The sequence below is a fragment of the Taurulus bubalis genome (genome assembly GCF_910589615.1).
Source record: "Taurulus bubalis genome assembly, chromosome: 15".
Lineage (NCBI taxonomy): Eukaryota > Metazoa > Chordata > Actinopteri > Perciformes > Cottidae > Taurulus > Taurulus bubalis.
This window is the reverse complement of record NC_136603.1, coordinates 14,835,778-14,861,103: the sequence shown is the minus strand read 5'-3', so window position 1 is coordinate 14,861,103 and position 25,326 is coordinate 14,835,778. Positions and strand designations below refer to the sequence as shown.

At 44.4% G+C, this 25,326-nt stretch overlaps 1 protein-coding gene across 1 annotated transcript in view; it reads right to left on the bottom strand.

Annotated features, from left to right (window-relative positions):
- igsf3 (immunoglobulin superfamily, member 3) overlaps positions 1-25,326 on the bottom strand; it is a gene marked incomplete at both ends in the record, with an annotated part of 60,048 nt that overhangs the window by 15,118 nt on the left and 19,604 nt on the right. Inside the window, 3 exons of the mRNA XM_079230327.1 lie at positions 2,161-2,568; positions 5,009-5,395; positions 8,527-8,946. Coding sequence (XP_079086453.1) covers positions 2,161-2,568; positions 5,009-5,395; positions 8,527-8,946 — 1,215 coding nt within the window. The remainder of the gene's footprint in view (positions 1-2,160; positions 2,569-5,008; positions 5,396-8,526; positions 8,947-25,326) is intronic.

Sequence of the window (25,326 nt, the reverse complement as noted above, 5' to 3'; positions counted from 1 at the left end):
GGGACATAATTCTCAAATAGACAATAACTCTCCCCTCACACTTTATCTCTCATCTCTCATCTCCTCGCGTCCATCTTCCATCCATCCATTTCCCTCACTGTCTGCCCGTCTCCGTGACAGAAAAGAGGATTTCGTCCCGATCCATTTTTTCCCATTCAACTCGTTCTTTTTGTTTGTGTGAATAACTATGAATGCCTTTGTTTCCTCCTCTGTACCAGGTTGAGTGGGAGACTACTATACATCAGCTTGTGCATGTGTGGATATAGAATCCTCACTGGTACACACTTCCCGCCCCAGACACCCTGAGGGCCCCCTTAAGCCAATCAGCTGGTAACAAGACTCTCTAGCAAGCATCTTTGTGTTAACTGTGGCAACAAAAACACAAGGCTCCCAAAGGAAATCCCTCTCCCATACCCTCCAGGTCTTGTGAGCGAGGAGTCCACAAAGGAGGAGGCTGTGATCTAAATTAAGGTACAGTGACCATATATAATATCTTGAGCTCCAGCCTGTGGAACAGCACAATCAGGAGGACAAGTCAGTGGGAAGCTCAGAAGGAAACTGGAGCACATGTGTTTGTATTAGTTAGGTGTGAGGTCTTAAGAAGGAAGGCACACGTAGGAGAAAAAGAGAGCTGAAACACAGGGGGCAAGAAAGTTATCTGCATCTGCAAAAAAAAACAAGTTGGAAGCTAAAGTGAAAAAACGAGGACCAAAACCTGAGACGAAGTAAAACACACACATTGACCGTCACACAACAGCGTGCATTCAGAAAATCCTTTGATCAACAAGCATGGAGGAGAGAGAGAGGAGATGTCGAGGAGTGAAACTGAAGAGAGACGAGCTGCTTTGGACTTCTTTTCCCCGATTTGCATAATGCGTCCCTTGTTCCCAAAACTAATGTTTCTGTTGTTGCCCGAACTTAACAAATGGCCACTTAAAAACCGACATCTCTTCTTTGCAGAACCGCTGTGTGCTGCTGCAGGGAGCTAATCCGTCGGTTGTGAGTGTCTGCGTGTGCGTGTGCGTGTATAGAGCCCAGTGCTCCTGGTCTGCCAGCTTCTCACTGCTCCGCTCCAGTGACTTCTTCAGCCTGTACGGAGGATGTTCAGCTTAACTCAGCACTGACAGAGGAGACCCACAGACTGTGAAACACATTGCCGCTGCATTTCCATTCTAATAATTCTGGCTAATCCATATGGGTGTGTGTGAATATATGTGTGCATCTATGATGGTTGTCACGGAAGCGCTGCTCTTGACGTGTGGCAGGTGGTGTGAATGTGTGTGTGTGTATGCCAAAATAGCTCTTTCCGCTGAGCGGTGCATGAATAAACCGTCCCACTATGTGGATTGCATGTTCTGCTTTCGCCGTTCATCAGTCTTTAGCAAATAACGAACAACACACTTTTTTTTTTAATTTGGTGTGCAGACACCGTCTTGTAAGAGGGTTTTGCATGCCTTACAATGCGTGCAGGAACACATTTTAGTGGGGCTGCCCTGGATGTGTGCATGAGCACAACATTTTACTTACATGTGCATATTAATGTGGAGAAAAGAATTAGCTGACAGTACATTTTCTGTAGTCAAATCTGGAAATAATACCATAGCTGCATAAACAGTATGTTCCACATGATGATCACAGATATTTAAACCTGTGACAAGTTCAGCTGCTGCTAATCCTAAAATCACAGGCTTAGCATGTACAGTCTGATTGCCACTGAACTGGTGTACCTTGAGATCTACAGATAGCATATGCAGCAAGATCACTACTGGATATCCATGTCCAGATGTCTGTTTATTCAATATAGCCTATTTTCTTTATTTAGTTTTGAGTATCTAGAGTGATTAAATATGCTGTTTATATAATTATGAGTAGCTACTCTTAATTCTTAGCTGAGATGAATGCACTCATGTGCAACCTGTCAGTCAGGATACTAATAAGAAAACCATACACACGTTTATCCTTCAAATTTACTAGCTTGTTCACTCTTGAACCACAACAGAAAAATGCATCCACAAGCACTTGAACAAAAATAGTTAGAATTAAATCGTTTAAAAAGGTTATTGTAGTTTTACTCAAAACACAGCCCCCACTGTGCCTTACTGGCTTGGCAGGATCGGAATATAGACTATATTGAGGTTGGCTAAGGTTGCACTAACTTACCAACAGTTTTGACAGTGACGGTCTTGGTGGCCAACTTCTCCCCAATCTTCTCCCAGTTTAGTTCTGGTTCAGTGCCAGTCTGAAGCCACTCGGTTGCTGTGCAGCTGTACTGGCCCTCATCCCCGGGTAAGGCGTTATACAGGGACAGAGAGAACGTGTCGGCCTGCACCTTCTCCACACGTATCTCCCCATAGCTGGAGCGCTCTCTGTAGGGGGGGCTTTGCCATACAGTGCCATCCCGATCGATGGAGGCCACCTCCAGGGCCGGTCCGGTCCCCTGCTTGTCTGTCCACTGCCAGACGACAGACAGGGGCCCTGTAGTGGATTGGACGGAGCAGGTCAACTGGATCACATCTCCCTCGAGCACCTCTGAGGAGTTGCTTGATAATGACACGGTGATGTTGCTCTCTGAGAGGGAAGACAGAAGAGAAGAGACATGGAGGTCAGCTTGAGTGGAGACAGGACACATAAAAAGAGACATGAAAGGTTCCTCAAAATCTCAGCTCCTTCTCACGTTGAATCCCAGAGACAAGAATCCTACTTTCTGTGTTAAAACATCAACAGGGGCAATAAAACGAATTGCTGAGCCTGTTCCTGGGAGTGGAGTATCATACAGTCCTGTGAGAGTGCTGCGCATGAGTGAGTGTATGAGTGTGTGAGTGTGTGAGTGTGTGAGTCCGCCTGAGAGAGGACCATAGTGCGGTTTTGTAACTGGCCTCGGGCACATCAAAGTGACAGGCAGAGAGGAGGCCCTTGAGAGTTTGTGTGGGTTAAGATTTTCTTTCTAAATCCTGTGTGGCTAGTTGACCAAAGTCCACATGGGCACAGCAAAGATCACAGGGCTCAGCACTTGAGAACAGGATAAAAGTGATTACTGGCTCATCTCCTCTGTTTTTCTGCTTTAACTCGACTCATCATTTTAACGTCCATAATACATATGTATCATTGATCTCTGGTTGGCCCAACAGCTCTCTTGGCCCTGCGGGGCCAGTTCTGCAGTCTGGGGATGTGGTTTAAGGTTTCTCACTTTTCTCCCCCCTCAGGCCAAGCTCCGCTGCTTCCCTCACAGTTTGCCGGCCCTTCTAATAAGCATTAGCTCTCTGTGAATATATGGAATAAACTGGCTTCTTACTTCTATCACGCTCAAATGAACAAAGGGAAAAACCTTCATCCTTTTCCTCCTTTCTTGCATTGAAACAGCTTGATTTTCCACAGCAAAGAGCACATTGTATTCTAGAACTTTTTTTTTTTCCTTTCACTGAGATGTAAAAAGAAGATTGCTAGACAGTTATACAAGTAGCTATATACACCCTTCTTCCTATAAAATTGCCTGGTTTCTGGACAGCTTTGTTTTTTTTAACTTTCCCTTCCTTCTCTTTGAACATTATTCTTTTAATTTTCACATTTCCACATAACAGCTCTTCCTTCTTTGTTTTTTTTAACTGAAAAATGCATTTCCTCTCTATAAACAGATATCGTCTCTCTACCCTTTCTATCTGTGTGACAGAGATTTAGTTTGGCATGTAAGCGCTCTCTCCTTTCTCATTGCAAAGGTAAATTCCTCCTTCAACAGTAAGTATTTACCTCCAGTTTTCCTTTGCTGTCACCTTTTCCTGCCTCTGACTCATCAACTTTAACCCCTGTCGCACCCTATTACCAACTTTCACCCAATTAGAGTGATGAAGCATCTTGAAATTTTGTGTGTGCGAAAAAGCAGGCATGAAAGAACGGTTTGTGCATCAAATACATGCCTGTCTGACCACTTCTGCTGTATATCACGGAAGTTCACTTCCAATAACCATGGCCATTATCCTGTGTAAACCCTATAAACATCTTTTATGGGGCATTACGGTCTTTTGTTGGAAAAACAAAACCTCCCATACAGAGAGGTTCCCTGGAGACTTCTGCAGGCTCGGGGCCATTGTTTTGGGATGATTTAACAGGGGGTGCAGAGCGGTCAGGATGAGGTGGCGCTGGCTGCTTGAGAGGAGATACTTCTCTGTGCTTATTATGTTTTATTATGCCGGTAGCAGCTGGCTCCACACACTGCTCCATTCCTATGAGACGTAGGTATGAGAGAAGAACGAATGAAGCAAATGACCCAAACTAGTGGAGGGGCGTTTTCCTGCTGCCACTGAGATGAAGAAAAATCTCAGTGACGGATAGATTTCCATTACGTTTTCCTGTAAATTTCCATCGATCAGCTGCAAGCCTGAATCAACCGCACCGGCCAGCCCTGCTTAACCCAGCTGACGAGGACTGCCCCAGCAGAACCCATCCATTTAGCCCGGGGAACCACTTAGATGGCCCTGGAGAGCGAGGCGCCTTTCTCTGCTTCTTTTCTTTCTCCACGCATTAATTTCATGGCTGTTAGCTCAGCCTCCTTGAGTCCAGACTCTTCTGCTCTCCATTATCCTACTATAGTGTTAACACCCCCCCCCCCCCCCCCCCCCCCCCCCACACACACACACACACACACACACACACACACAAACACAGCTAAGCCAAGGAAATGGGAAGGACCGTAATGCTGCATTACCATCCCTTAGCAAACCACTCAAACAGAAAACACATCAGGAATAAGAGTAGCATTATCTCTCCCCCTCTGACTCTCAGTGAACAATAGAGTCTGTGCAGCTATCTGTTATAGGCCACCTTGGAGAAAGAGCGAGGGGGAGACAGAGAGAGAAAGATAGAGAGCAAGGCTGGAGAGGAGCACAGCATGACATTCCACATGGCCTACATGAAGATAAAACGGTTATTATGAGAAGCTCATCGTTCTTAGTGTAATTGACAACTAAAGACAGGACAACTAAGCCAGTGGCCTCGTGAACAGATTATTACTCACTGAGCGGCTGGACTGTGATCTGGACATTGCGGGACCTCTTGCTGCGGTCGATGAAGTCTCCCGTGGGCGTCTTTTCCCTCTCTGTCACGCGGCAGATGTATTTCCCGGCGTCTTCGAGGCGGAGGTGCTGCAGCTTGAGCAAGTGCACGTTGGCGCTCTCTTTCCGCACCGTCATGTGTCCGGCTGCCTCGCGGGAGACATAATCGGGGCCCAGGACAGGCACGGCACTGGGGCCCACCACGGCCACCGGTGAGCTGCTGAAGACCCACGACACCGAGAAGAAGCGCTCTGGGACATTCTGGGCCTCAATGGTGCAGTGAAGCTCCAGCGGCTCACCGGCCGTGAAGGACCGTCGCTCTGTGCTCACCTGGATGCTGAAGTCCCGATCTGGGGGGAAACGATGAGGGGAAAACAGAGAGAACCATCAAGGTTAAAGTAATGCAGTTATGTATTGAGTGGGAAAACTCAGTGATATAACTCTGTTATATGAAACAAAGAAACTCCACTTTTGGATGTTTCACATCATTGTGGTTTAGTTAGATCATCATTTTATCTAACACCACTAAATGCGTGAAAACCACTGAATACAGTACTTGATTGTAAAGAAAGCAGCACAATGGAAAGAGTGTAGTCATGAGGAAGATGTCTTCAATAAGATATTTGTTATGTTACCAAACAACTTTTCTCTGATGTTTAAAACAAGACTGAATGTGGGCTACCGTTGACATGTCTTTTCTTAAAATCCAATTTGTGATGCTCAGAGAGACAAAGAGAGAGAGAGAGAACGAGAGAGAGAGGTCACACAGTGCATCACTCCAGTATAACGCTGATCTTTCAGAGAGCTCTGCTCTCTCTCTACCCCTCTTGGTTTCACCTCTGCAATAAAAAACACATCTAATTAAAATTCTCTTTAGCAGTCTGAAACAGAGTTGGCCGTTCTCCTCCTCTGCCTCCTCCTGCACAGTCAGAACAGACGAGGCTAACACTGCTATCGCTAGTTCTTCCACTTGCCCGCATTACACGTTTCGTCAGCGCATGCTTGCACGTGTGTGCATAGCTGTGAGTTCAGCTTTATTTGCTGTATTAATTTTCGGAAAGCACAGTATGTATCAGAGACTGCCGCTTTGCCTCTCAGTGATTGGGTCGCCTCAAGCTGTAATTACAAAGACTTTAAACAGACTTCCTGAGAAACACACTCATGTGGAAAAGTTCAAAGCCTGCCGTTGGTATAGAGCTTGTTATGCAGAGGAATATAACGGTGGGAGGGAGAAGGATATTGTTTACACAAACGTATGAAAGCACACACATATAAGACATATTGACATACATACACATATATAGTAACATGCAGACTTGTGAGGTGAAACACTGAGTGCAATTTATTAAAAGACAAACCGCCTATACTGTCAATCATAGTAGTGTAGTTAGGAATGAGTCATTTGTGCTATCAATAAACACACATAATTAATGTATTACTAAACTATTATTATTTCATGGTTATCACTGTTAATAGAGTGTAGATTTAGAGCTGATTGACTGATATTAACTAGACTAATTGAATACATACATGCACATAATGGAACAGACGTGAAGGGAAGGCCCACAGCTTGCATGCTTCACCCATAATAAGGGCAGCCAGACATTATATTATTGGTTTAATTGTGAAAAAATGGCAGCAATGCTAAAAGGATTTTAAAAGGACGATTTGACAAGGATTGGTTCTTACTCAGCATGGAGCTCTATTTATGCCCTTTTTACAGGAAGAGTTCAGCTCAGAGGGTGCAAAGAGGAATAAAAACAGCCCCACAGGTCATGCATGTGTTAGTGTTTAGAGCTAAGTAGAAAGAAAGAGAAGCAGAGTATTAAGTAGTAGCAGGAGGACAAAGGAGGAAGTGGATGATGGAGAGTCTGAGAGAGAGGGAAAAAATGCAGTGATGAGACATGACTGCAGAAAATTAGAGGTGATGTGAGAGAGCGGGAAGTAGAAGGGAGAGAGGGGAACAAGGAAGGAAGTAAGTAAAAGAAAGACGGTAAAAACAGAGAGAGACGAGTACATTAGGATTCTGTCCGTTGCTCCTCTCGCTGATGCTGGCTGTGGGTTATTAGCTAGTGATGGGGCTGTCTTGAGATCCACTCCATCTTTTATAATAGGAGCCTAATGGAGGGGCTGCTCCTTCTTCTAAATTTCTCTCTTTGTCTGTCAAATATGCACAAGGACAGGTGGAACATCAGATACACAAGATCAGCCTAAAGGTATGCATGTCGGGCCCGCATTATGCATTGAGCGAGTACATGGGAAGAAATCAAAATGAGCTGGAGAACTTACACCGGAATCGCACACAACTCTGCTGTATTCTCTTTGTCACGTAACAACACCTCCATCCATTATAGATTACAGAGACGATGGAGAGTGACGGAGGGTACCGAGAGGGGAGCTCTTTGTGCCTTTTGTCTCCTCCCTGAAGTCGCAGGAAGTCATCTGACAAACACGCTTTACATCGGACTTTCCACTCTCCTTCTCATCCACCCAGCACTATCTGGGGCACCATCAAGTTGTATTGGTCCAGAGCGGATCTGATGCTTAATGGAGAAAGGCAAAACGATTCCACTTTGAAGTGATTTACTGGCATGAGACACTCGCCACTGCATGCTGCCTTGGTAATTGAGCTAATGTCAAAGCGGTTTATCACCCGTCTTCGTGGCCCTTTCTTGGAAGCATACAAAGAGATGCTATGTACGCAGAAAACAGAGGAGTGGGTGTGACAGGGTCAAGTCGGGCGGGAGGTTATAAGTACATGCGAGGAGTCATAAAGTCGTCTTTGTTTCTGGTCCATCAAGTCTCGAGGCTGACAGCATATTCGATCATTATCCTGAGAGGCCTCCTCTATCATTCACCCCAACAAACCCTTTCTTTCTCGCTCATACTTTCATTGTGCACCCTGTGTTACCAAACTCAACCCTCTGTCTGCCCGCCACCCCTCGCTCCCCCTTCCTCTTCCTCCCCTCTTCCTCCCTCAGTTGGTAAGTCCCCTTCTCCCTTCCATTAGACAATATCCTCCTTCAGAGTTGGCAACCGCACGATTTTGCCCGCTAATGCACTCAAGCACAGACTAGAATGGTGTAATTGTTGCCGAGGGGCGATTGAAAAAAACATTTTTGGCTTCTGAACTCTGGGCCACTTGTTGCCTGGGGAAATTGTATATGCGGAAGCCATAGGTCTCCCCCGTGTCAAACACCCACGCTGTTTGGAGTCGTTTAACTTATTCTCGGATGTGCGTGTAATGTTGCCCATCAAACAGACACAAATACAAAAGTGTGGAGCCTGTGGAGGTTTAGTTAAGCCCTTTTTAGTAAGCTAATGAGCTTAGTGTGAGATACTGATCAGCAATCAGAGGAAGCCGGCCCACATGCATGTGTGCGCATCTGTCAAAAGGACAGGGGTGATCTAAGAGTAGCGCAGCATCTTTACACTCTCTCTCCCCCTCCCCAATTTTTTTCAGATAATCTCTTTTACTCACCAGTGGGCTGAATGCGGAGCTGAGTCTTGTCGCTCTGCTTGCGGGTCATGGCAAACCAGCTGCCGTCTGTGTCCTGAATCCACTCGGCAGCCTGGCAGTAGAGCAGGCCCTGGTCCACCGGCTGCAGCTTGTGAATGGTCAGCCTGTAGGCCGTAGCGCTGGTCTTATCCAGCCGGAGGTCCCCTGCCGCCATCCTCTGCCGGTACGGTCCGCCGGAGCGCAGAACAAAGTCCCTCGACAAGGTGACCAGCTCCTGAGGTGCCGCGGTCGCGTCCTCCGGGGACCGCAGGTACCAACCCACGGATAAGTGAGTGTGCTGCAGTGTGGTCCGAGACACCTCGCAGGTGAGCTGTAGTGTGTCGCCTTCCACCTTGGACAGAGTCTGGGCCGGGGCCGTTACCGTCAACGAGTCAGCGATGACTGCAAACATAAAGAAAAGGAGAGGCGAGAAAATTAGCACTCAGTCTTTACAGGTGAAGGGAGGCTTTTTGAGATATCAGGGCAGGATAGAATAATGTATTTTACAAAAGTCTTATTCGGTCCCTCAAACACCATATGAACTCTCTGGAAGTTAATACGACATTGAAAACGCCATGTGATGCGGTTGGAGGACTGGCCCTAACAGCAGGTTACGCCTACTAAAATAAAAAAGTGCTTCAAAACCTGATTCACTCCCTAATGTGGGAAACCGATGTTAATGCAGCAAAGCTTTTTTTCTGAGCTGACTGCCCTCTATTTCCTCATCAAGTTAAAATTGCTGTAATAAATTCATCCGAGCTCTTCTATCTACAATAGAACCAAGAACAGAGGACGGACGTCAATCCAGATGTTTGAGAACAGTGGAGACAGGAGAGGGGCACAGTCAAGCGCAGGGAGGCAACAGAGACATCAAGATGTGATCATTTCAGAATAGCAGGCTGGAAACACGCCACACGTCGACGGAAATAAACATGTATAGCTTTAAAAAAAATTAAAAGGAGGTACGGGACTATTTTGGGATATGTACCAGGGCGCCGCCGCCGTGTATGAGTGAGTGTGTGCGGAGGAGAGAGACTGATACATAACAGGACCTAAGATTCCAAAACGTGATGCAACCAAAAGGAAGTTTGGTTGCGATTAAAAACAATTTCAGGATGTTGAGTGTCTCTCAGCTGTGTGTGTGTGTGTGTGTGTGTGTGTGTGTGTGTGTGTGTGTGTGTGGCTGCTTTTCCATTAGCCTTTTCTCTGGCTGAGGTTTGCTTTTGGATGGTGTAAACATAAGGAGTATAAAAACATAAACACATACCTTAGAAACCGAGAAGATGCAATACGTCAGTGTTTATAATGGACAGCAGTCAACCATTTAAGCTCGGCTGGGCTAAAATGAATTGAGCGAATATTGCCAAGAAAAGCTTTCTTGCTTTGCCATGTGGTGATGAGTGTGAGCCCTTCTCAAATGCCAGAAAAATGGAAGTGCTTTGTGTGGGTTTATGCTAGTGGAGCGCTTTGTCAAGATGTTTGGCTATTCAGGCTCTTAAGGGATTGTCATTGTGAAGACTACAAATCAGAACGTTTAAGGTCTGTGCTTCTCTGCAAGTCACCTGCTATGACTAAACAAATTCAGGATGAAAAAAAACAAACTATAATCGAACAATCATTCAACGAATGAAAAAAGGAAAAAAAGAAAGAAGGACATGCTACATGCATCTGTGTGTGTGTGCTCTTGCTTCTGGGTTTGAAAACATGAGTTAAAGTGAGAGATGGGGATTGCGAGAACAGAGAAACAGACACCGCTAATGAAACAAACGGGGGGAACAAAGGCAGAGAGATCAGAGAAAAGATAGAGGAGGCGGAGAGAAGAGGCTTGACATCTGGTTATTGGAGTTTAACAAGACGCTCAAAGAAAATATGAAGCTAAAACAAAAGTGGCAGGAAAAGAAAGTGTGAAATCAGGTGGGTCAGACCCAGTGGCGCTCTAATGAGATGCTGTACTGTGGTGGTGCATACAGGGAGTCCAGACAAGTATAAACTGTTTGATGCAATCTTGACTACACCGACTCGGCCTCGCTGAATACGCCCTCTAATCCACTTCTTCATTAGCTTGAGTGTTTGATAAACAGTCGAGCAGCAAGGGAGGCAAATGGTAGTCAGGGGCAGCAATAAAACCATTCTGCTGATATATTTGTTTGTTGGTTGTATGAAGAAATGACTAGCATGGGAGTCTTAGCAGGCCTGTATTAGTGTTCATCCACAGAACCCTATATTTAGGCTGAGCAATCAGACCCTCTTAATGTTGGCAACTGCTGGGTGATAATCCCTCAATATTATCATTAACTCACATTCAGTGGAATCATATTGTGATGATATGAGCTCAAATTATTGTTCCACAAATATGTTTTCCAAATAAATGTTTCTGAATAATGGAAAATAAACAGGACTGGTTCGGGAAGTTTTACAGATATGAAGAGGTTTTTTTTGTTTAGCCACGAGACTCATACAATCGATTGGATGCGTGCGTGTGCATCTGTGAGCGAGCCCCTCTGCGTCCGTCCAAGGGTCATCTCACATTCTGCTGCAGCAAACTGCATCGTAAATAAATAAATGATGAATAATAATACATCATAAATAAATCGGGTGGCCAGTAATGGCTGCATGCTGAAAGACCTTCCGTGGTTTCGGTAACGGACACTTTCTCAAAACACATTTCATAGCCTGTTCTAAACTGCCATTGAGTGCCTGCTGACGCTTCACTCAACACTCTTAACCGGGAAGGGCCCGCGAGTGCTAACACAGCTGAGTGCCACCAGTTGTACCAGAACTACCAGTACACCCCCCGCTGTACTTCTCCGCAACTCAGACGCTGCTAAGCGGCAGACAGCTTGGTGAGTTCAATTTAGTTCTTTGGCAAGACTGCAAGACGCGTCTTATATGATGACTTTGAGCAGATTGGCTTCATTCGTCGCCTCCTCGTTTATGAGTTTAAATTAAGTGACGCCTTACAGCCAATTAGAGGCTAGACGGGTGTTGGCTGACTGTGGGATGTATTCATTCAGTCACACAATACAGCTTTCCAATTTTAACCATATCACCAAGTCCAATTAAAAGGCCAATATTGCTCCCATACCATTATGTGTTGTGTCTAAAAGCTAAAACAAAAGATCATTTTCATTACACGAGCATAACAAAGATCAGATTCTGCTCTTCAAGGACCCCGTGTTGCCAAGTCCTCTCACTACCGACTCTCCAGTCGACACCGAGTGAACGGCAGCCTCGCGTCGACATACTGTTACCACAACAACACACCTACGCTACAACCTGCCATTGCCATGGCAACCCTCCCACATGACGCTGAGGGTTACTATATACGCCCCCCTTCACCCCCATCTGGGGAACAGTGTGAAAACAACAAGCTGGTTCTTCAGGCCCGTCAGCCTGCTTCTTCTAAAAATATTAAACACTTTGACATCATCTCAAGTTCTCTGGGCCAATCAGATCGCCACATGCAGATCCGTCTGGAGACAGAACCAGTGAGAGAGCACCAGCCAATCTCAGCATTTCAGAGGGTCAGACTGGGGTTGTAAACACACGGAGATCCTCCAATAGCCCCACTGACCTCAATCTGGGAAGGATTAACAACAGGATGAGATGGCATTCTCTGGCACACACGCAAGCACACAGAGACTCACTTCCGTCTCTTGTGAGGACATTGTATTGACTTATTCTGTCTTAGCCATAATGGCTGCGTGCCTAATTACAACCATTACAATAGCCTTAAAAGACTGGGGATATTCTTTATTTCCTTTAGTAAACAAATCCAACAAAAAACAACAGTGACTTGATCCTTCTATTACAAGTGCAGCTAAAACCTTAGTTGTTGTGTAAAAACCATTACAGACACAGCAATGATCTGTGCACTGGGTAACATATTTCTTCATCAATATGTGGATGGGCACTGTTGTTTATTTTAATTTCATACACCATCCTCCTGCTGCAATAAATATTCGGCGTGGAGGGTTAGTCACCACAATGTTCCCGATTGTTTTCCCGACAGTGTGATGAATGCAAACACACTCAAGCACACACACACAAACACACCCTGGGTTTACTCGGTGTCAAGTGAAAATGCAGCCACTTTGCAAAGCCAAAAGCTGTGCAGCAGTAAAATCTTTCTAGCTCGGCTAAGTGTTATCATAGTGTTACCAAAGAGTAAACACTTTGGTAACTTGGAAATTACATTTAGTTTTAGAGCAAATGCTAGATGTTATTTAAAATATTCATAGATTTTAATAAATGCACTTCATTTCCCTCACTAACTCAGGCAGAACTGCCAGAGTCTGTTGAGGTTGATGGGAATGCCTTTTCAGTGCATTGTCCACCAATTCAAAAAGATGTACCGTTACAGAAAACTGTAAATGTGTGCAATACAACTTAATGAGCCCGTTTTAATTACCAATAACTAAATAAATGCATTTGATTTCGGGGCTTTGAGGAGCATTGAGTTGTTTTCATCCCTTGTACCATATCCGGAGAGACCGGAATCTCAGAAGCAGAAGCGATTAAAACTCGTCTCACTGATAAATCAGGTAATCTTTCGCATTCCAAGATGGAGGTTCTCGCGTGTGGCTGTGAAGGAAAAACATGCCAGTGCTATTCCGCTTTTCTGAGTGACACAGAAGCTGTCAATCCTTTATAAATTTTTTAAAACGACTCTCTTTCTGCTCTACCTCATCTGCAATTTATGCTTTCATCTCCCTTCATTCCCAATCTTCCCCTACTCTCTCAGCCCTCTGAAGTCAACGCCGGTTGTCATCCTTCGAGCTGGACTTTTAAGTCCAGTCACACAGGGATAGATGTGTGGGAGACGCGAGGACACAAATACGGAGGAAAAGATATTTTGCAAAGACGACATGGGGGGAAAAAGACGATAATTTATGAAGTCTGATCTGAACATTTTGCATGCACCCAAACCCTGAACATCTCTCTGAAGTGTGTGCGATTATTGAAGTCGCAGAAGCAAAAAATATTCCTCTTCATAAAAAAGGAACAACAGGAAATCAAATGGCAGTGTTTGTTTGTGCATCTAGCATTTTCGCATGCGAGCGTTTGTGTTTTTTTTTTTAAAAGATGGAACAAAAACAGCAGATAGTGAAGCTCCAACCCGCCTGACACTTTGTGCTCCCTGTTATGGTCTTGTCAAGGGAGAAGACGATGACAGGAGGAACTGGAGAGATTTACACTGCCCTGTGGATGTTACCGCTGCTGTAAATGTTCTGGCTCCAATAAGCACACGCGCTCTCCTTTAACAATAAAAACAACACATGTATGCACCCACACAGATGGCATTTCATTGTGTTTGTGCATGCATACGTCTGTGGCTATTGGAAAGCCTAAGTGTTAAAGCAAATGTAAAGGCAGCAAGTTTCTGGCTCTGTTTGTTTTACCTAAAGTCTGGTGGGAACTTAGCCTCAGATATAAATGTCAAATATTTGTCACTGACTGCTGGCCAATCAGAATGAAGGAGTCAAATCAGAGGTTTGTAACAATATCCACGATGGAGCCTCCGACATACATTTGAATGTGTGTTTATGTCTGCTGGAAAATACTGCAACAAACTGTACGGCGACAGAAACTCCTTTGGGAGCCGGTGGGCTGACCCGACTACAGTAGCTCCACAACATGGACAAGTATGTGTACTTCCTTTGTTATACATCTCACTCCACAGCATTGAGCATCCTGAGAACTATCCAGAGTTGTAAAACCATGTCTTTTCGTATTGAAGGCCCTGGCAGTGTTTTGGTGTCTGAAACCTTTTAACGCATTACTCCAGCTTGACTTTCTGGATTATATTATATTTCCTGGTGACTTGAACAACAACAGCCCCATCAAGGCAGAATGTGGGTTTTGTTGGGTAGAGAAGGGCATTGTCAAGTTTATTATTGCATCACTGTCTGAAGTACCATTGTATAATTGGAACTAAGAGGATGAATCGAAAGCAAGAAGAAGAAAAAAAGCCACAATCCGAATCAACACAAGAGTTAATGGATGGGGTGACCACATGCTTTTGGCCCAACAGCGCATGACATTCACATTACACTTGCCTGTCACTGCAGATGTTCAGCCACAGCTGACACGGTTACCGCTTGTTGGTGTGTAACTGCCATAAGTGTCTGTGTTTGTGTTGCTCCGAAGCAAATGGCCATTTGGCAAAGCCAGCAGGGTAATTATCGGTAATTACTCTAAAACTGAGAGGAAACTGCTGAGAGGAAAACAGAGTGAGTGAGCGATCTTCAGCTCCACTTCATGCAAGTCCAGCCTCATCACGAAGCAGACATCTCTCACTGACCCAGGATGCCTGGAACACATGCGGGCGTATTGGGTGAGGAAGCAACAAATACAGAAACTGTGCCTACACCTGTCTTCCTCATACTTATTATCCATTATCCTGCCCATACACATCCTCCACTCCTTTGTTCCGCTCCATGAGAGCTGTTGATGAGTCAGAATGAGGCATGAAGAGGTTCAACTGGGAAATTGGGAGAGAGGAGGGTGAAGTAGGAGGAAGAAGCACAAGGTGAGGATGGAGACAAAGAAGAAAGGGGCTAAAAGAGCAAAGAAGATGAACAAAAAAAAGACAGTGCTCTTTTGCTTGAAGTATCCAACACAAATGATTCTTTATGATTCCTTTGCAGGAAGTGCAAAAACAACCAAAGATAGATTGTAATTCTGTTTGTAGCCAATATCTAGTGAGTGTCACTCCACACACACACACACACACACACACACACACACACACACACACACACACACACACACACACACACACACACACACACACACACACACACACACACACACACACACACACACACACACGTAAAGCAAACTCTGATGAACCGAGGTCTACAAACCATCCCCAAGAGGATGAACTGATAATAAAGGATAGGATACAGAGTAAAACTAGAAAAAAAGGAAGAGTAAGGATCATGCCCAGGAGCCAGAAAGGAGACATGAGGGAGCCCTCTTTAACAGAGAAGAAAGGGGTGAGTGGAAAAAGAGAAGAAGAAGAAGAAGTCTGGGGTGTGGGATCTAGGGCCACAGCAGGAGGTACATCCATAATAGAACACACACATATGATCAGAGCCCGGCACCTTATTGAGTCTCAGATACAGAACACCACTCCTTTCATCTGTTTCTTTCTGTGTTTTTTTTATATGTATATGTTACAGGCATAAAGGCTGTTGTATATTTATATGGACCCAGGGAAACAATTCTGTGTTTATTGACTTGTAATGACAAAATGTTGCTTGTTAATATGACTTTCTATTGTGAATTTGAGAGTTGCCACAGTGTCACTTTGAGTTGGGTTTATTTTCATCAACAATGCACAGTACCCAGAAAGTTTCCATTTCCTCAAACACTGTTGTGTTCCTTTCTGAAGGACGCTGTGGCCACTGTAGCAGGTCCTGAGATGACACAGCGTAGAGAATGATCTACAGAACATTACATTTCATTTAGCTGACGCTTTTATCCAAAGCGACTGTTTGCTAAACATTAACAACTGTTTGCTAAACATTAACCCCCCTCAGTCACTTATAATACCAACATTGTTATTGTGTCACATTTCCGGTGTACAGTGAGAACCTGGGGTAGATTTTCCTCCCCAAATTCGTAATAATTCTTGAAACAAAAAAGTCCTCCTTGATTTCAGGAAGACACAGACCAAAGCATACTTCTTATACTTAGCCAGCAACTTGCTCTGATGTTTTTGGGGTTTGGAAAGGCTACAAAAAAGACGACAGTTTCTAAAACTCTCACTCGAGCCCCGTGCACATGTGGAGAAAATCCAAAGCTTGACAGTTCCTGCCGGGCCTGGTGACAGTTGCTAAGCTATGGTTGGCCAAGGAGGGGTTAAGCCAACTGCCAATTATATATTAGTGAGTTTTATGATTCCCATCCATATGTTTTGAAAAATGTAATCTCAATTTATTTCATGAAAAATGTAATGACGACACTTTCATTTTAACCCAAAGCAACATCTTGATGGTAGGTGTAGTCTTTATAACGCCTCACATTTAATGAGAAACAAAACAACACATTCATGCGTCTGTATGTGGATGGCAATGTGGACTCATTTGGAATTATTTGCCACTAGCGAACAGCTTTCTGTTTGCAAAGCTGTCATATATTTGACTTTGACACGGCTAATGTCTTAGTCAGCGGTGCAAATCATTTTCACATTGCCATTTGGCACGACGAGGAAAGGTTTCATTAACAAATCACTTTCATCCGTGTCACAAAAGCAGCCAAGGAGCTGAGACTTTTACGCAACTGCATAATTACCGTATCGGCATAATGTCGGACTGGAGGTCATAAACAGTCATTGAAGTAGTCTTTATTGAAATGAATCTTTATTGAATATTATGTTCCGTCTGTGTTCACGGTCAACTCTCATATGAAACTAAAAACAAGTTTTTTTAATAAATAATAAAAAAGGTAATAGCAACTAGCTCTAGGTGTATTCTCAATCTCATAACCCCCATAGCGTAAACCTCTTTATTTAGAGTAAAACAAACCACAAATTTAAATGTTAATTTGTCTTTTGTTTGCTTTTTAAAAAGAGGCACTAAGAGTTGAATGTCTCACACTATCCCCTTTCATCAAAGAGGCTTCCATACAGTCCTATCATAGCACATCCAATCTTCTAAAAATGTGCAGAGAGATAAAACAGAAATAAGGGAGGGATTTAGGGCAAGGGTGAGGGGATATGAGAGATCTTACAGATGCTGTTATGAGATTTTCAGTGAGGAGCTGTGAGGTCCCCTGCTAATGGAACACCAGTCTGAGTGTGTGTGTGGGTGGAAGTGTGTGTCCTGTGCTATTACACAGAGGTCACACTGACTGAAGGGAAAAGGGCCTCTTCATTTGATAAAGGGGTCTCTGAAGCATTCTTCCCTGTCTCCTTACATTCTCTGTACCCTTTTTCTCCTTGCAAATTTATCCTCAATCTACGCACCCCCTCCTATCCAGGCCCCCTCTCTCTCCCACATTATGTGGTGAGCTTCTTTTTCTTAAGACAAGTTGCTTGTCAGCACCCAATTATCACTTATTCTGTTTTTCTCGGCATCCTTCCTCCTGCAGCTCGTCCTCTTCATGTCTCAGAACACAGGCTGGCACGTTTTATCGAGTGCTGATCGCTCACCAAGCTGCTCGTACTCTACATGTCAGTCAGACAATGACCCCAATGCAAGTTGTTTTTTTGTTTTTTATCTTAGGCGGGGTCATACAACTAGTAAAGGGAGCAACATCTGTTCTGTGTATGAGAGGGAGAGAGAAACTGAGCTCGGCCCCTGTGGCTATTACAGCTCATTATACCTAAAGTTAGAATGAGCGGCACATCAAAATCGGGCACTCTCTCTCTCTCTCTCACCCACCCAAACACACACAGATAATCAAGCTTAAGGGGACAGCTACACACACGCACACAGTGTGACTGAGGTACTCCCCTCTGCTCACCCAAATGTTTCCTCCAGACTCAGCTGTACTGGGTCACTGAATCATACACAGTCCTAAGGGGTGTGCTGCTTATTAACATAATGTTTGTAGAAGAACACACCCTGGATTAATAAAAAAAAACTGTGCTGAGCTGCAAAATGCATGATTAAAAAAAACTAATACTTCTAATAGTAAAAAGCATTAGCAGTCAAATATATACGATAATAAATTCATATAATAATATACAAATACATATATAGGAATACATCTAAAGCACTTTTCAATCACCCCTCAAGTTTCACTTTCTTCTATTGGACTTCTACTCATGCGTCCAGGCTTTCTCACTGGACGGCACCAGCAGAGAGAGAAAGGTATGACAACAAAAAGGAGAAAGTGGGAGAAGAAAAGGAAAGAAAGATGGGCAGCGAGTGAAGGAGTGGGCTTTGTTATTGTAGCAGGAGTATAGTGACGTGGAGTGAAAAGGCTGAATGTTGCGATAAGAAACGGATCTGTGGTGAGAAGCTTTTAAATATGAGACGCTGTTTACACAAAAGGCAGAAGAGGAGGATTTAACACTAACTAAGATGCACGCAAACCCACACAGGCGCATGAACGCGTACACAATATGACACAACCTCTCACTGAGGCCCAGCCAGGAAATGAGCCTGAGTGAGTGTGTTGGGAAGATGGAGCGTAAGCGGGAGATTATAAGGCAAAGCGTGAGAGGAGGGGTAGTCTGAAGAGAGGTGGGAGTATGAAAGACAAATCTTCCTAAGAGCATTTGAGAAGAGCTGTGTGCAAAGCTATCGTTGACTGAAATCCTTTACAGCATCAAAGATTTACTCATCATGCCTAAACACATGAAATGTTCCTTCCTTTCCTCTCTCTTTCTTTTCCTACGTTTCTCTTCTCCAGACCCACGTTCTCCATCGTTTCATCTGTCGTACGCTTTCTTTAGCATTTCCCATCTTCCGCCTGCTCGTCTATCCAAATAACATAAATTACAGCAAACAATCTGTGCTCAAGAAGAGAGAAATACATACAGATGCCACCCCTGTGTGTGTCTGTTTGTCTTCTCCGTCGCTGCTGTCCTGGAGGTTGTTAGCACATGTGCAGGGTTCTGCTCCGTTTGCCAACATCAGCACAAACACACACCCCGCAGACGTTACCACACACACACAGACCACGGTCATTAACACACACACACACACACACACACACACACACACACACACACACACACACACACACACACACACACACACACACACACACACACACACACACACTAACCCGTCTACCTACTGTACAGGCACACAAACGCACCATGTGCAATGATTCACATTCACACACACACACACCTTCCCACTTTAAACGTCATTTATCAAGTATATTATGCCTCTAATAATACTGGTGGCGCAAGTATTAAAACTAATAAGCTCCATCCCTGTGCTACACTTACCGTCGTTCCCCCTCTTTTTTTCTCTTGATACCCCTTACAGGAGCTCCCACCATGTCCTTTCATCCCTCCATCCATCGCCCCAGCCCCAGATGGTAAAGCATGGTGACCAATTAAAGACTTCCCTGAGGATAGAACCAGTTATAGCCCCAGCCATCTGACCATCTGTGTGTGTGTGTGTGTATGTGTGTCCAAGCAAACCGTAAAAAAATATATCACTGTGTTTGAATCAGCACACAAAGGCTTGTCTTCCTGCCAGTTCCACGTGGCCTCTCCCCTAAAAAAGCTAAAATGACATTTGAGTCCAGGAACAGTCATATATATATATATATATATATATATATATATATATATATACACATACATATACATGCCCTTTGTGTTATGCATAAACACACGCTCACAAGCTCTAGAGTACCACTTCGTAAGGGCACATCACAAGCCTAGGGTGGAGTGGAGCAGAGTGTGCAAGCTGGCCAGAGGTGTAGCGTATTAGCAGGTGTGCGTGTTGTGTGAGAAACAGTGTCTTTGAGGGGACAGAAATAAAATAAACAGTGTGTAGCTAAGGGAGGTGGGCAGCACTCAATCGCCAGGCACCCGTCCAGCAGATGAGGGAGCAACTGTCTGTCGTAGCTGCCAGCACAGAGGGGAATTAGGCACACACACACACACACACACACACACACACACACACACACACACACACACACACACACACACACACACACACACACACACACACACACACACGAGGAAGGGCCGGTCATGCCGGTCTGTGCTCACATGCCGGTGTCACGCCTTGCTAAAACGTTTAGATATTTGTGAGTGTTTGTGCATTATTGAATTCTGTACTAAAGATTTTAGATAGCAGCGCGGCCCTGAGAGCGGCGCGGCCCTGAGATGGAGTTAGTGGGTCCTCAGCTCGCTTGCCTTGTTGCCGCTTCACCAAAATGAGTTTAGCCTCCCAGGCTTCTCCACCTTTACTTTTCACTTCAACACCAACACTTGAAAACAGCCTGCGGCTCAGCGGCTGGCTCCGCAGCCCACACTCAAATCCATTACATCAGATGTTTTAACTAAACCTCTGTTTTCCATTGCAAATAATGGGCCGTGATTAGCATGCTAATGAGGAGAGTGCGATGCTCATCTTTCAACTGGTATCAGCAGGCCTCACTGACAGGCCCATGCCAAGAACAGGACGAGGAGGTGGGGACTTGTCTTCAGGGTAATTGCACACTGGATGTTGGGTGGAAACATTGTTGCACTGAACAGCTGATCTCTGTGGGATAAAAGGTCTAGCTACTGAACCTCTGACCACATACATGGCTGGTGTTGTCAGGTGTGGTCTATGGATGCGCCCCCGAAACCCTACCTGCACAGTGTTGGTTTGAGATGAAGGGCCATGGATTCCATTCCATTTCAATTTGGCACATAAAACTTGTGTGGCAGGTAAACGAAATACCAAAAGCATCGTTAACACATATTTCCTTTCGACTTGTTGTGGTCAAATCTACATAAAAAAAGCACTGAAACGTCCCTACTTAATCAAAGAAGCTATAAAGAGATAATATCAAAAGGTACTTCAGCATTTTCATGATGTGCTGCTGTTTGATTATTAGCCGGTAGATATTTAACATTGTAGCTGCAGCCTCATATGCTGCCTGTTCTTAGTTTGATTTATCAGCCATTGCCACTATGCAACAATCAGCATGCTGGCAAAGACAAATGGAGTGCAGCTCATGTGCTTGTGTCCTTAGCCAGCTGTGTTGCACAAACAGCTACATCAATGCCAACCACTAGTTGGCATTGCAAAAAAAAAAGAAAAAAATGCCGGGGTGCAGTTTCTCTTTAACAATGCCAATTATGTCCACGGACAAGATAGAGAGTGTATATGTGTTTAAATAACCCTCTAGTGTGGAAACGAGTGTCAATATCTGTGCATCTCCTTGTACATGTGTGTGTGTGTGTGTGTGTTGTTGTGTCTGTGTGGGGTTATCCGATGTACCTTCAGTCCCCCTTGTACTCAGATAAGGCTTCATAGCAGCGGCCAACATCAAACAATGCAGCAGTGGGAGTGTCCTGGACCACACTCACAACCACATGAGTCCTGGAGGCCATGATACAGCTCCACTCTTTACTGGCACACATTTTCACGACGAGAACATAAACACTCGTTAGCAGCACATTCATTCACATCCATATTCATGCTGAATTAATTTTCAAACTGTGGCTGTGTTCTGTTAATCTCACAAAGAAGAGACAGCAGGCCCCGGAGGGTTAGCGCTTAGCTAAGCTAATCAAATCAACTCGAGGAACAGTAGTGCATCTTTAGTCCATTATATAAACATTAATATATACATTAATATATACATACATACATACATACATACATACATACATACATACATACATACATACATACATACATACATACATACATACATACATACATACATACATACATATATATATATATATATATATATATATATATATATATATATTCAGCACACACCAACACACAACCATATTTGTTAGCACATTAAATCCTTTCTCATTAGCCTAGCTCAGTAGTGTGGGCGATGAGTTAAATGCAGACCAAGGCGGTGCTGTGTCTGTAGGCTCCAAGAGCATTCACATGTATGTTTAATGGAAACAGCTCCCAAGCTGGAGTCAGAAAACCTCGCACAACCTGAAAAGCAGTGGATTACTTCGGTTTTGACATCAGACCTCTGTGGCTGATTATATCTTAAAGTAAGATAACATTTGTTTTTGATCTGTCGCCTATGTTCTGTGACTGAATTGTGACAGACCTGCTGTGAAGTTAGCTACAGCGACACGCGAGGGTTTGAGAGCGAGCGATGTGAGCCGTGTAGATTTTCTAGTTTTTCACAGGTCCTTGGATCACATATATATTTTTTACACCCACATTGAAGCCCAAACCCACCATGGTTGTCCCCAAACTATACATATTATATAGTACAGCTTGCCCTACAGGACTACAAAGTATGAAGGTGTCTGCTTGGCCCGGTTCAACAGCACTGTTTTATTCACCTTACTGCATATTCTATTCAGCAGTTGTATCGTCCGCAGTGATCCGCTGGGCTTTTAAAGCCCTCTTCAGTGATGTTCAGTAGAAAGGGTGCCTTGTGATGGGAGCGCTACAGCGCCGTTTCCTCAGACTCAATTATACTGTATGTGCGACATCTGTCCTGACTGACAGCTTGCTACACTGTGTGACTGTGACTCTGCGCGTGTCTCTGTATGGTGGGTCCAAGTGGCAGTAATGTTATTGGGCAGGAGGCCCTGTCCGCTAAAGTAGATGAGATGTGCGAGGAAATGGCGAGCCAGACATAGAGATACAATCTCTTTCCATTTGGAGTCCTGCTTGGTCTGCAGCTTATGGCCAGTATGTGCTTACACACATGTGCACACATACACAAAAGGCAGAGACGGTAATGTAATAGTAAATGAAACTGAGAGGTGATGGTAAGGCCTGAGAGAGGGGGAGCAGAGAGAGAGCTGGAATGCCACTGCAAGGAGAGACAAGGGAGATAAAATCCCCCCCCCCCCCCCCCAATCAATACCAACAGGCACAGAGATACAACTTCTCTTGTCTATTCATCTACTCTTTATCTCATTCATTTTCCCTCAATAAATCGGACTATATCTTTCTTTGTCAACACAAGGCTTCTTCCATGTGTTCGCCTTCTTTAGAAAACATCCTCATCTTTTTTTCCCCTTCACATCCTGCTTCCTCAGTATTTATTCAGTCACTGGTTCCCCTCCACAATCGGATGCGCTGTGCTTCAATCACCCTCATGTCTTTCTCCTGTGATGAAGCTCAAAGAGCAGCTGTATTGACAAACCCATATACCTGCATGACCAATGCCAGCTGGGGGCCGAGGCGGTGGACCAGACTGAATCGACTCTGGAGCTATGGATTGATGGAGCGAAGCAGGATTCCGATGATGACGGAGAGCGAAGAAGAGGGTCCCGATGTCCCCCGTGTAGAAGATGGAATGCGAGATGGCATCTCCACATTGGGTCTATCTCATTAAGTGAAGTAGAGGAGTGCAACTTGGCAGCATTGGCTCCCTCGTGAAAAGAAAGGCAGGGGAGAGACACACACACACACATGCACAATGCTGAGCTCAGCAAAAGCACGATTCAGCCTCTTTTACTCTGTATGCATGTTTAGCAGTGCACAGGCTCAGCTAAGAGAAGAAAATCAACACTTCTGTTCTTTGACCTTCAATCGCAAACACTCGCTGAAAACTGCATTTTGACCTTGGGTAGGCACTGCTTCACAGACTTACAGCAGCAATGCAGTTTCATCAAGTGAACGGATTCCCTTTTTCCACTAAAAATGGAACCAAATAAAACGCATGCCATAAAAGTAATGAGAATGAAAAGTGTGACTGGAGGAATGTGGTGTTTTGCTGCGGTTTGTTATGAAAATGATTCGCCAAAACGTTTTCCTTCTTCCTTAATTGAAATGCCTATAGGTCTCATCTCTAGCCTGCCCCTTCTGTCTCTTTCCTTCTCAGTCTCTCCAGTTTGTGCTGGCTAATTGTATTTCTATCGTGCATGTCCGTTTGTAACTGCATTAACCTTAGGAGTCACATCAGGCAGACACTATTTAAGACGCAACCCTATTGCGCCAGTTGTATTGTGGGTAATGCCTCGGGGAGGTGTAACCAATCACATTGGAGTGGAGAGGAAGAGCTCATCATTTATTGGTCACACGCTCTATTCAGCATCGCCCCACTACCCATTTCCAATGCTGCCGCTTCTGTCCCCATTCCTCTCTTTTTCAATTTCTTTATCTCTGCCTTTTCGCGCCATCCATCGCCTGTTCTTTTCTTCAAAACCACTCGCTGCCAAACCAAATTCTTTTCCAGTGTCACACAGATAACCGTTTTCATACTTTTTCTTGTTCTGTGACAGTAAATAACAGAAAGAAACGAGGATGCTTCAGTTTGACAATTCACCAAGGCTTTGGTTCCCCAGCTCTATTACTATATTACTACAGGACTGAGAACGGATGACTACTGCCAAATGCGGAGGCTAGAATCTGTATATCTGCCAGCATGGTGACTCCTATGGTGCTTTCTAGGACAGTAAGGGTATATGTGAGCTTCATAAGCAAGAGCAGTGTGATACTTGTCTCAGCGAGGGCTTGTTGTTCTGCTGGCTGTTGGACTTGCTCACACACAGGCTGGTGCGTAGGATAAGGACAACCATGATGGCCATGTTAGGCTGTTGTCCTTTTCTTCTGCAATCTGATGTGTAGGCGGAAGTCAAACACTTGCACACACATATACATGAGCAAACAAGCACACAGAAACACACACTCAAGTACAACAGACCGGGCCCAGTCAATCTCCGAGATCAGAGGATGGAGCGGTGGACGGAGAAACTACAAGTGATCTTTGGCCTTAAACTGCTTCCCAACACTCAGGTTAAATGCATGCCGTGTGCAACACTTAACCGCCTGCAACTTCTCCAGTAAACAGACACAAGGGTATGAGAAATAATGCCTTTCGAGGAAAAAAAGAAGAAAAAAACAGTTAGTAATTACAGTAACAGTTCAGTAATTTGAACTATATCATTTTTTCCAAGAGGGACACAGACTGCGGTGCCACTGCTGCTGGTAAAAGGAGAAAGGATAATGCTCCCACTGTGTTATCTCTTTTCATCGCCATTAGTACAAGTCAGAAACAAAACAGCCACTGTATACTGTAAGCTCATGTCGTGCGGCTTAGAACTACTATTCAAAAACACATCAAATACAAAAAAGTGCCACACTGAATGAAGGAATGCCTCTCAAATACCACACTTTGTATGGCATTTGAGAGGCATTCCTT